General features: G+C 44.0%; 1 protein-coding gene across 1 annotated transcript in view; it reads right to left on the reverse strand.

The window, feature by feature from the left end:
- Positions 1 to 2,090: 2,090 nt before the first annotated feature.
- LOC147881468 (calmodulin-binding receptor-like cytoplasmic kinase 2) overlaps positions 2,091 to 12,900 on the reverse strand; it is a 66,521-nt gene continuing 55,711 nt past the window's right edge. The window contains exons 6-7 of the mRNA XM_087402269.1: positions 11,297 to 11,595; positions 2,091 to 3,322 (exon numbers count right to left, since the gene is read on the reverse strand). Of these exons, the coding sequence (XP_087258395.1) occupies positions 3,002 to 3,322; positions 11,297 to 11,595 (620 nt within the window). The 3' untranslated portion in view covers positions 2,091 to 3,001. The remainder of the gene's footprint in view (positions 3,323 to 11,296; positions 11,596 to 12,900) is intronic.

A 12,900-nucleotide genomic window follows, 5' to 3' on the forward strand; every position in this document is an offset into this window, starting at 1 on the left:
AGACCTACATGACATCTTTAAAAGATTGAAGAGGCTAGAGAGAATAGTGACCTTGACACCTAGATAGAATTGAGATCTTAAGTTGTTCAAACAACCAAGACATTTAGGTAGAAGTGAGAAGAGCTTATAAAGGCTTCAAAAAACCAAGACATCGAGGTAGAGTTTAAGCAACCAAGAGCTTATTAAAAATTGTAGAGGCTAGAGGGAATAGTGAGTAGATAGAATCAAGAAGATCTTCTAAAGAGTTCAAACAACAGAGACATTTAGTTAGAATTGAAAAGAGATTTTTAAGAGTTCATACAACCAAGACACCTCCAAGATCCATCTGCAAGAAAGAAAATATCATGTAAGAGTCGAGAAGTCTTAAAAAGGCCTCTTATACTCCATGAAGGCTCATAGAGCTAGGATACTTCAATGTTGAGTCCATTCCTCTTTATCATGACCTACAAACAAGTGTAAAGCATCATACACTAGGCATGGAAGAGGCCCTTAAGGCCCACAACGACAAATAATACCTTGCATGGGTTGGTAAGAGCTCATACGGCAATGGGAGGCTCATAGAGATCCTTGGTTGAGAGGCAACCCATGGCATCCATGGAGAAGCTTGTGCAAGCCATAGAGCTCAAAAGATCCCATAAGTGTGGAGCCGCCTATAGAAGAGCTCACAAAGGAACTTGTAGAGGCTACATAAGAAGGTGCTTTACACTCCGTCTCCATACCTACAGACATGTAAAGCCCATTGTTGGAGTTATTCTCATATGGAAAATTTTCAACATCGCAATGACGCCCCTTCAAATAGACAATCCCCAACGAATGAAAAGCCTTGATTGAAAAGTGTCCTTGTGATGCTTGAATGAAATGGCTTTCTTCCCTTGATTTTTAATTTTTGATCTCTGGTTAATGGCAAACAAAAGTTGGGAATGGCAACAATCCTTCGTATTGAAATTCGCTATGGATGAAGTTCTTTGAAAATGACTATTGATGATGAGGTTTAAAACAAGAACTCTGAACTTACAAGGAATAAGAGCCAGTCAATCCATTAAATCATGATTAATTGGTTAGAGCATGGAGATATGGAGAATTTAGTCATGGGTTGGCTCATTGTGATTGAGAGCCAAGACAGACTTCAAAACTAAAGAGCTTGCAAGTCACAATTTTAAAGGTTATAGCTTTAATTGACAATTAATATTCACAATTTTAGATGATAACATAACAAGAGCCTAAAGGGCTATGTTGCGACATCTGCTCAAAGTCCAATTTCCTAAGTTTGAAAAATAGGATTTTTAGTATTTTGTTCCAAGGGTCTATATGTCTCTCATACGAGAGTCATCTTAACAACGTGGAAGCGTATGGAAACTCTAATCTTGTGCACACTAGTATGCGCACTATCTGACATTAAGACACACAAATCTTAACCCTAGAGGCGTATGGAAACTTTCATCTTGCGCATACTAGTATTTTGTTGCAAGTATGTATGTATGCGCACCGTATGGAAAAAACTTTAATCAAGTACAGCCCTTTTGTAAATTATTTTTGTGTTCCCACCAAAGGAGGGTAGATGCAAAGAGAGAGAGAGAGAGAGAGAGGCACAAAGAGAAAGAGGGAGAGCGACAATATGTTAATGACGATAGTCCATAGAACGCAAATCAACAATCTACAAGATTCTACCATAGCTGACTATAGATATATGATTGGAGCTAAACAATACACAACTTTAACACTAAAATCGAACTTCGAAACCAATTACTACAGCGCGAACGAACCACCCTTTAGATGGGCTGAGAAGGGTTACATGAATGCAAGTAGGAGAGAGGCTTGAGTAAGAGTGGATAAAATGAGACGGCAAATGTGCACAAGCACAAAGCAGAACTATTCAGCGACGACTACTTTTTAGGTATGTTTTATAATTACAGGGACATATCTGAACAAACCATTCACCACCCCCTGCATACCTTATGTACGAAATGTGCCATACCCTACCGTATGATGAATTCTGTACGGTACATGTATCAGAATACCATGCCACTATCTAAGGTGCCTTTGGCAGTACCTTTCATGAAGTCATGGCTGGAAGGGAAAAGACACTCAAAAAATGTTATTAAAAACAAAGAAACAGACTTGTATATGCACCCAGAAACTTTGAAAATCACTCCTAAGAGCAAGCTCATGCCTCCCCTGCTGGAAATTTCGAAACCACAACACATCGTTCCTTTGTTTTGTTGAAACTTGGTGGCGGGGAAGGCTCACTTGCATTTTCTTCCAGAGTCAGATTTTAAAGGTATAACCCAGGCAACCACTTCAGCATATAACTTCAGACACTCCTGCAGCTCATCTCTTCTCAATGTTTCATTAAGATTTGGTATCTTGAGAGTCAGCATCTTTCTCAAGGCCTTAAAAACGGCGGTCTCCTTGGCAAGCCCACCTCACCTGCATTTGTATTATCTTCTGTACTTTTCCCATTACCAGGCAGAGCCTCTTGCGACTAACAAACCCTTCATCGTTACCAAGCGAAGAGCTAGATTTAAGTAGGGGTGAGCCCATCAGCATCTTAATAAAGATATGAGAGTTGATCTTGGAAACGTCCTCCCCAAAACAAACACACACACACACACACACACGCACACACACACATTAACACCCACACAACACAGAGGCTCCAAAAAAAAGGGGTACAATTTCATGGTTCAAAGCCTGAAAAGTCATCCTTTCCAGGCCTCGCAGACTACATGCATCAGGATGCTCTCTTTGCACCAAGATTTCATAAAAACAAGAACAAGCTCTGCCGAGGATGGATCCTGAGACATTATGGGTGTTCGGGGAGCATGCTTAGTACTGACATTGTAAGGAGATGCAGATTGGATTCACTTTATGTGTTGCCGAGTTCTATACATCACAGATTCTGTGTATACGGCACGAGTCTGTGCAGTGCCTGTAAACAGAGACAGCAACTTGCAGACAATGAACGGAACCTGCAGTCTTGATCTTTCCAAAGGATTTATCTCTAGCTGCCCCCTATCCTTTCATTATCCTTCAAAGTAGAGCTCTTCATCTTCAACTCTTGTGATAATCTAGCCGAAGCCTTTCTGTCTAAGTCAGATAGGTTTGAGCTCTTTGTCGCTTGCAATAGATTTTGGTAGTCCTTACGGATGTCCCAAAGAACTTCTGCAACTTTTTTCATGCATGGCCTGTCTTGCTTTGTTGGAGCTGCACATTGGAAGGCAAGTTCTGAGATTCTCTCTACCACCATACAAGATGTATCTGACTTTTCTAGTCTTGGATCCAAAATTTCTATGACCTTTCCATCAAGGAATTTTCTGAATGCCTGGAGCAGATGGTCAAAAATAAGTCTCTCTCTCTCTCTCTCTCTCTCTCTCTCTCTCTCTCTCTCTCTCTCTCGCTGAATACCTGGACCAAATGGTCAAAGTAACAAAATTCTGTCATGTACAGGGGAAACTGTCAATCAATCAAAGTAACAAAATAACAGGGAAGTGTAACTGTGTGCATCATGCCAACATGGGGCTGTGTGGAAGATACGTGGGGGAAGCAAGCCCTGGAAAATGCTATGACATCTTATCTGGCAGGGACACCATATAACGCTACCTCTGATGTCATTGCCCACCTCGAACAAAATCTGTTTGGTTTGATAGAGAAAATCGACACCTTGGAAGCCAAAATTTGGCACTGCTAAGTGGGAAAATACACATAGACAGCGTGAACCCAATCCTCTAGGAGCGGTGTGTGAGTGGTGCCGTAGTGTGCGTTGGCAAACAGGGGATGGATATACCACAGAAGAGGTAGGTGTGGTGCGCTCTTGGAGAGGTTGGAAAGACAAAGAAACCCGTGATGTGTGAGGGTGAAGGCCCCTGGGGATCCCATGAGGTAAAGGTAGGGGTAGAGCCTCCATATGTGGGAAACAATTGAAACCACTAGAGGAGGGCCATCGGTCAAGACCATAAATGACAAGATCATGTATCCTACCCATATTCAAGAATGCATGCCATCCTACCCGTATCAGAGAGAGAGAGAGAGAGAGAGAGAGAGAGAGAGAGATGTGTTGACGTCCGCGGGAGGCCTCACGGGCCTACGGGACAAAGTACCAAAAGGGAAAAACTCATACAAGCCTCAATGGGCTGGAGCAAAGGGTGCGCTAGGACCCTTGCTGAGTACTATGCTGATCTAAAGAGCTCAATAGCTCAAGCAAAAATCAAGTACAAAACACATACTAACTGAAGTAGGATGAGAGCTGGGACTCAGAAACCAAAACTTGGCACTATGGCAGCTCATCTCTAAGCGATGAAAATGTCTCAGATCTGCATCTGTCGGGTTGTCTCACGCTGTGGTGCCGAAGGGGGACGTGATCTCCTCGATCTCTAAACCTGCTGGGCTACGTTCGGAGTGACTCCTTGTCTTGGTTGGTCTCCACTGAGAAAAGTTGTGATAGGCATGGCCTCAATAGAGTGTGCTCTAGTTGCTCTTAGTCTTGAAGGTGGCCTATGCATCTCTCTCTCGGTAATTCAGACTACCAGCATATCAGCTAGCTCCTCCTCCACCCCACTATGTCTTGGAGCTGACTCAAAGGTATAAAAGTATGTGACACGTCGATGTGCCTGGTCAGCCTCTCTATCATGTGGTCTGGTCGCCTCCTGCAGCTCTCTAATATGTTGTATTAGAGTCTCCCTATGTCGATGCAGCTCAAGCAGCTAGATACCTAGTCATGAAAGGGGGTCAGTCGTGATAGTGGGCCAAGGTAGTGGTATCGTCCCCTAATCTAATAGTAGGCTAGGCAGGCACTAAGAAAATGCTCCTCTATCTCAATCACTCCCAGTGTACATACTATGCAAATCCACTGCTCTCAGGGTGTACGTGCTGCTCTCCCTATCTCAATCCTGAGCTCATGGGATGAAACCTGCATGCATCTATCTAATGACGATCCTCAATGCATGTGTGACTCCCCTGTCCTCAATGTGATGAGTGTGTAGTACTAGGTGATATAGTACTAGGTTATGTGTGTGAGTCTTGTGTGAGTGCCACATGTCATGTCATGATACACTTGATGAATGAATAAAGCCTTTCATTATGTCTTCATTTGTGCGTCATTTCCTAACTCTCTCTCTCTCCCTTCACCATGTTTCTAACAAAACCACCTGAGGCGGGCCATTTGTCTGTTGGAACACTGAAAGGAAAGAGTAGAGTTGACACAAAATCAGAATACTTTTTCTTAGAATAAAGAAGAAAGAGGTCCTGAAGTAGGCACCTCATACAAGGTCACTGACATCACTGATGACCTCAAAGCTCCTCAATCATCTCCTCAATCTACTCCTAGATTCACTCAATCATCCTATGTGGCTTTTCCACCACCTAACTGTGCTTGTGGGCACCTAACTGTGCCTCTAGCACTCACACATAGAAACATAAGGTGTGCCTGAGGCATACACCTTGAGATATCCCAACCAACCCCCCCTCAAGGGAATGCCTCAAGCTATGTCAAGGATACATCTAGTCTCATAGTTTCTCATGCCATCTCATGGTGGTCAAGGATAAATCTATGGCTAGGTTCTCATGCTAGCAAGGGTTTCCTTGGGTGTAAGGTAAACAGAAAGGGATACAAACAAACCTTCCAATGGTTATCTCCCCTACATGTACATGCACACAATGTCTGTAGGAGGTACCATGGAACAAAACATACACATGGCCTACATCATAAGGTGACCAGAGGTGTTTACAAAACACACAACACACAATAATTTATTTTCATTCATTTTGGAGGACTATCCAGGCTGAGTACCTTGACATAAAAAGAGTGATCTGGAGCATACATAGAGATGATTTAAAATGCATAATCTTCATGGGATGCCTCATCTTGTGGAGGCAAATTCACTGTAAGTAGATTTGCATTTTCTGTCTTTGCTTTGTCTCTGCAGAACTTCTCACTATGGTTGTTTTTGCCACAGTGCTTACATGGATTACCTTTGAAGCAGTCCTTTGAAAGGTGATTTGTCTTTCCACAGTGATTGCAAGGAGAGTAGTTGCCCTTCTGGAATTTCATAACATAAGCAGTGTCATTGCCTTTCCTTAACTCCATGTGTCTTTCTTCTTCTTGGAGAGCTGAGATAATGCCTTCAAGGTTTGGATTGGGAAGATTCTTCAAAGTGCTTACAATGTGATCAAAGCTTTCAGGCATACTCTTAAGTAGTACTGCCATAGCATCATCAGGGGTGATAGGAGAGTTGATAGAAGCTAACTGAGTCATAAGACTCCGCATATAGTTGACATGGGCAGCTAAAGTAGTATCACTTGCCATCTTTAATTCAAAGAAAGAGATTTTAAGTGATAGTTTAGAAATATGAGAGCTTGCACCAAAAATCAAATCTAGCTTCTGCCATGCTTCCAATGGAGACTCCAAGTCAGATATATGATGTATGTAATCATCACCCAAAGCTAAAGCAATTATACCATATGCTTTTTCTTCTCTTGCTGGATCCCTTGCCGGTCGTGTCGGAGCTGAAGATTCCCCAGCATTTGAGGCCGTAGAAGAAGCAGTAGGAGTAGGTTTGACAAGTCCCCATAAGTTCTCCCGCATTAATGCAAATTTTACCTGCATTTGCCATGTATGGAACCCCTTTCCATTGAACTTCTCAAGATTATATAAAGTAGCCATGAGAGGGTCTAACCCAGATATTGGGCAGTGTCTATCTCTCTTACAAGGCAAAAAGAACTGAAATACTTCCAAAGTATAGCCACTTGATGTAGCAAATAGTAGTGACTAGTTTTCAAACAATGATGCTACTTTTGCATGCTTCATAGGAGTGAATGAAATAAGCACTTTCCAATCACATCCAAGTCTAGCAAGTCAAAACAAAGCTGAAGCAACACTTGTAGTGAAGTTATTAAGAACTTCAAAAGACCAGAAATGCTAGAGTAGCATTTTATGTAGCATCATTTTCAAAAGTATGTCAAAACTGTCAAAACTAGAGAGCTGAACTTGGAGGGCTCATATCACACTCTTCAAAGCAAAAGAAAGAGGGCTTTCTGAGGCAAAAGAAAGCTGGTATACCACAGTAGATCCTCTGGGAAGAAGAGGCGAAAATATGCGTCAGGTCGCCTTCACCTTCATGAACAAAGTCGACTGGTTTTTCTCTGTTTTCTCCTTCAATATGCAGCCATTGCTGCTCAGATTTCAGCACAAGGTAGCTCTAGGTATGGAGAAGCTTGCCCTGGAAGGAATTAGGAAAAGACAGAGCAGGTGCAGAGAACTTGCAGTAGAGGATTTCGACGACTTTTCAGCAATGGCGATGAGCAGCGCGCGAATTTCGTCGATTCCTTCCAGCCCAAAGTTCGCCCCAACCAGAGGGATCTCCAGTAGAAAGGACGTGGGAAATGGTTGAGGATTGAAGGAGAACAAGCTCAAGCAAGATTTTGGGAGAAGAGGGAGAGATGGTGAAGAAGAAGAAGAAGAAGATGATGATGATGTGGCAGAAATGGGCTCAAGGAGGATCAAATGGCTCTGATACCATGTTGGAACACTGAAAGGAAAGAGTAGAGTTGACACAAAATCAGAATACTTTTTCTTAGAATAAAGAAGAAAGAGGTCCTTAAGTAGGCACCTCATACAAGGTCACTGACATCACTGATGACCTCAAAGCTCCTCAATCATCTCCTCAATCTGCTCCTAGATTCACTCAATCATCCTATGTGGCTTTTCCACCACCTAACTGTGCTTGTGGGCACCTAACTGTGCCTATAGCACTCACACATAGAAACATAAGGTGTGTCTGAGGCATACACCTTGAGATATCCCAACATTGTCAAGAGCATTATAAATAATGAGGTCATGCATCCTGCCGAGGTCTAATAGGGCCTGCCCATAAGATGTGAACGGACCTCGTCTGTCAGCCAAAACTGGTAGCATACCTGCCTCCTCAAGGTCAATGTCTGGCGGTAGAGTGGAATCATCCCTGAAGTCGAGGAGTGGTGCCTGATGAGCGCATGTCCTCACGTTTAAGTCCCCAACTAGGAGAACTTCTCCGCGGCTAGAGAAGTCAACAATGGACTGATAAAGAGCAGCAAATGGAGATGTCTCATCCTCACCTCAAATTCTCTGGCAAAGTGAGAGGTCTCAAGGGGGCAGTAGCAAATTGCAACAAACAGATTCCGGCTGTACATGTGCTGAATCCGGATCCAAAGAAACCTGGAATGTGCATCTCACTACTCTACTGAGATGGTCCCCAAAAATATGGATCTGTAAAGGACTGCGACTCCACCTGACCCTCGAACTCCCCCTGTATCCCTCATCTCATCTCTGTAGGCAGACTCCTATGTATACCCGCTGACTACTGGTAGTCGACGCTCTGGACTCTAATGTGTCTCTGTATAAAAGACTATGTCATGACCTGTATAGGATTCTAAGAAGTTCCCTTGTTCTCACCATACGGTACCATTACAGTTCCGAATAGTGCAGGATAGGGTCTCGGATATCTGAGTCTCATAGACCCCGCCTCCCTATGTGGGAGGGGAGGTGGATGCCTGACGAGGGCCGGTAAGGAGTCGTCCATCTCGTACTACTATCCACTTTCCCTCCTTGTGGGCTTAATCCTGCTGCTGCAAGAGGAAGTGTCTCTCCTCAGTCTATAGTGGAGTGAGGTCCTCATCCATGGAGATCGTTGGTTGGTCTCGTAGGGCTGACCTACGACGTAAAGCCGAAAGTCGTGCCTAAGCGCCATGGAACCGTATGATCAAGGGCTACTATCAGTTGGGATCTCTCCCCACCCTCCATGCTTTCTCAATCTTGTGCTCAGTCACCCCCAAGGTAGTGGCCACGAAGGCCGTCACATCTATCATCGGTGTAGCCTCAATGCATGGGATCCCACGTACTCTGATGTTGAGAGCCTTACTAGCTCTCTGTTGCTGCTCCAAGAGGGTAGCCGAAACACTTACCCTTGCAGGTTCCCGTTTGGCTACGTCAACCCATCTGGACATCTCCTCAATGGCAGATTGAATGCTCGCAATCTGTGCCTCCACAACTAGGATGCTCACTGCGCGTATAGCAATGACCTCTTGTCGAAGCTATGAGATCTCCTGTCTGAGTCTTCGAATAAGATCAACCTGGTCTCAAATAGCGTGATCCTGCTCTTGTATGAGATACGCATGCTCCCGGGTGAAGCGCGCTTTCTTCTGTGCGAAGCGTGACAGCTCCATCTCGCGCTCTCGGATACTGTGTACCTCCATCAACAAGTTCTCCCAAGCCTTTGATAGGTCAGCTCATTCGTGCCCTAGCAGAAACTAAAAAGACTGTGGCATGAAAATGTGAGGATGAGACTGGAGGCTAGGTGATGACTGCATGAGCTGGGTGCGATATGGAGATGATAGTGGCCTGAATGAGGCAATCCCAATAGGGTGTGGGAACGTGGGCTGACTGAGAGGCAAAGGGGAGAGAAAGGTCGCGGAACAGTGTATGACCCCTCCTAAGTAGGTGTCATAATCGGTGAGAAAACTGTAGCGGGAGAGGAAGGGAGAGATGGAAGAGATGATGTCAGTGACAACCCCTCTATCCCATGGGAGGGTGGAGCAATTGATGTCGTGGATATGAAAATGTCACTGCGAGTAGCTATAGCTGAGGATGTAGAGGCTGTGGCTAGAACTGGAGCTGAAACTGAGGCTGGCGCTGAAGCTGAAGATGAGGATGTAGCAAGGGCTGAGACTAAAGCTGAGACTAAAGCTGAAGATGAGGCTGAGGTGGGCCCCACCTTTGCTTTGCTGTCAACTCCGAGTCCACTTCAGTTGTAGCGTGTGTTCACACCTCGAGTTTCAGTTGTGCTTGTTTCTAGTCTTTGTTGTCGTCTTTCTTGGCGGCTCTATCCGTATCTTTGCCACATTTCATTTGACTGATCCCGTGTCCTTGGTGCAGGTCTTAGTGCAGGAGCGGGAGCATGAGACCCTCCCCCCCCCCCCAATGGCAGGAGGCACACCCAGTCCCGGGGGCTGAACGACCTCAACCAAGGACATCCGGAAGGACCTTCTACAGCTACCGAGTGAGCTCCCAGCAAAGCTCAAATTCTACAGCAATCATTGCCTACACATCTCCGAGGAGGGCTTCATAATTCATTGACCCACCAGGGTATATACCCAGATCCACCTCCCACATGCACTGAGGATCTTTATCAAATACTTTTATTTTTCATCACACAGACTCAGCACAGAGAGTGGACGAGCTAAGGGAGTACCAAGGAGAATCGTATATGCACCTTGTGCAAACGATAGGAGATCGAGTCACTTCGCCGTCAAGAGTCCTGTATTATATGAGATTCGAGACCGCTATCACTGTCTCTTTAGGGGTGGTTTCAGATCCTATTCCAGATTCCTCTCCTACCCAGACCAAGGATGCCTTGCCACCTTCATTCACGAGGTTGTTAGGAATAGAGAGCATCTACTAAGATTACAAAGACAAGGACACTACACACAGTCAAACTCATCTCAGAGTATTATTACGAAGTTCTTCCAGCCAAATCACACAGACCATCAGACCACGGGTGGCCAACGAGGTAGAGATACAGAGCCTATGTCATGACACACCCGACACAGGACGAATGCACAAATCATGCTTAATGACAACCCATCCATGTTCAAGACCGGGGCACGATGGACCGGCCTTACCGTAGCCCTTGTCAGACGTAGATCCATCACCAGGAGGCCACGACAGACCACATCCACATATAGCAACCACTGCTCTATCACTAGCTTCATGCCAGTATAACTTGACCCACCACCGGGCCCACCTTGATATCTCACACCTTTTTGAGACCCCCATTCACATATCTGATGTATCTGATCAGACGTGATATTGGACTTGACATGATGATGATGATGATGATGATGATGATGATATTGATGATGATGACGATGTTATGACTATGTAGTGGTGATGCTCATTTAGTAGCTCCCACCCTTTCACTTTAATGTACCACCAAGTTTCTCTTAGTCTCATAGACTCATTGGTCCTCTGAAGACTTTAATAAAATCTCTCTCTCTCCCTCTCTCTCTCTCTCTCTCTCTCTCTCTCTCTCTCTCGCTCTCTCTCTCTCTATCTATCTATCTATCTATCTCTCTTAGTTGCCATGTGCCCTCCCTAAAGCAGAGATGTACTAGATGGTTTTTAGCTGTCCCATAGACCAGTTGCTCTCCCGTGGACATTAATAGACTCTCTCTCTCTCTCTCTCTCTCTCTCTCTCTCTCATATTATCTCTACCTCTCTCTCCACACAAAAATAATCCATAGTGAGATGCAGCTGGCATTCACTTACCCATCTTACAGCTACACGCTCCTTCATGTCCTTCCTCTCATCAATGGGTCTCCTTCCAGTAATAATCTCAATTATCAGTACACCGAATGAGTAGACATCACTTTTTTCAGTCAACTGAAACTTCTTCAAGTATTCGGGATCCAAATAGCCAGCAGTTCCTTTAACTTGAGTTGAAACATGAGTCTCTCCTAGTCCTAAAGGACCCATCCTCGAGTAGCCAAAATCGGCAACCTTAGCCCTAAAGTTCTCTGTCAAAAGTATATTGGAAGGTTTCACATCACGATGTATAATGGGCTTGCCTGCACAATCCACAAACAAAACATTAAATATGTAAATTTTCCATTACAAATGCAGATATTGACAACTATTGAAGCAACACAAAATCCAAAAGCAGCAAAGAACGGTGAAAGTGTTTCTTACATTTAAGCACATGAGTACGCAAAAAAAGCAAGGTCATGTTTTGAAAGCTCAAGAAGAAACGATAAACTATATGCCTCTCCTCTCTTGCAAAGGAAAGGGAATAATAACAACAAATCTTAAGCATGCCTCTCCTCTCTTGCAAAGGAAAGGGAATAATAACAAAAAATCTTAAGCATGCTTCTGTCACGAGCTGTGATGCATTCCTTGTGGAAGGGTAAGCCCTTTTGATGGGACACTTCCCATGCACCATAACCCTTCACCAAAGAGGCGCACACTTACAAAGAGAACAGTTCTATTTGTAATGTTGTCATGTACCCTCTCATCAAGGGTTGCACCTTTCACAAGAGGTACGAAATCTTCAAGCACATACCCTCTGGAGCAGACACCTTTTCATGTGTGGCTCTTCACTCCCTACATAAAAAACGCCTCTTATATGGATCAGAAAGACTTCTGAAAATTCTGGCATTCGAAGCAATACAAACATCCTTATCACTACAGTCTCCTTTCTGCTCCTCTGCTCACATAATTATAGTAGACTACTCGGATTTCTTGGAGTAATATCAAAACAAAACTTGCTCCTACCTGTAGGAAATTCCCTTCATCTTCTAGCCTTTTGAATGGTGACCAAGAGGAAGACGTTTACGTGGATCAGCCTAAGGGATTTAATGTTCGAGGTACATGTACACAGGTGTGCACACTAAAGATAGCTTTGTGTTTAAACAGGCCCCATGGCCATAGTGTCAATGCATTATTGACTTCTTTAATAAGATTGGATTATCTCAGAATCCATCAGATATAAACATGTACCTCTTTTCAAAGGGGGACATGCAGATGATCATAATTTTGTATATTAATGATATGAATCTTACAGGTGAAGACCTTACTAGTCAAGCAAATCCTGATGGAGTTCGAAATGTCTGATCTAGAACTTCTATGCTATTTCCTTGGAATAGAAGTCACATAGAGAAAGCACTGCATTTTCATTTCCCAAGAGAAGTAATGCTGTGAGATTCTGAAGCAGTTCCAGATGAGAACTGCAAGGAGGCAGTGACCCAATGGCGGTTGTTAGAAATAGAAGCATGCTTCAACCTTTTGCACAGTGGATAGATCCAGGAAACTCTTTCCAAACATTTCACAATGCACAAAGCATAGTTACCATGGAACGGGAACCTTCCGAAAATTGG

Source organism: Dipteris shenzhenensis, chromosome 31, assembly GCF_047967505.1.
Source record: "Dipteris shenzhenensis isolate YYH24624 ecotype China chromosome 31, Dip_SZ_1.0, whole genome shotgun sequence".
Taxonomy (NCBI): Eukaryota; Viridiplantae; Streptophyta; class Polypodiopsida; order Gleicheniales; family Dipteridaceae; genus Dipteris; species Dipteris shenzhenensis.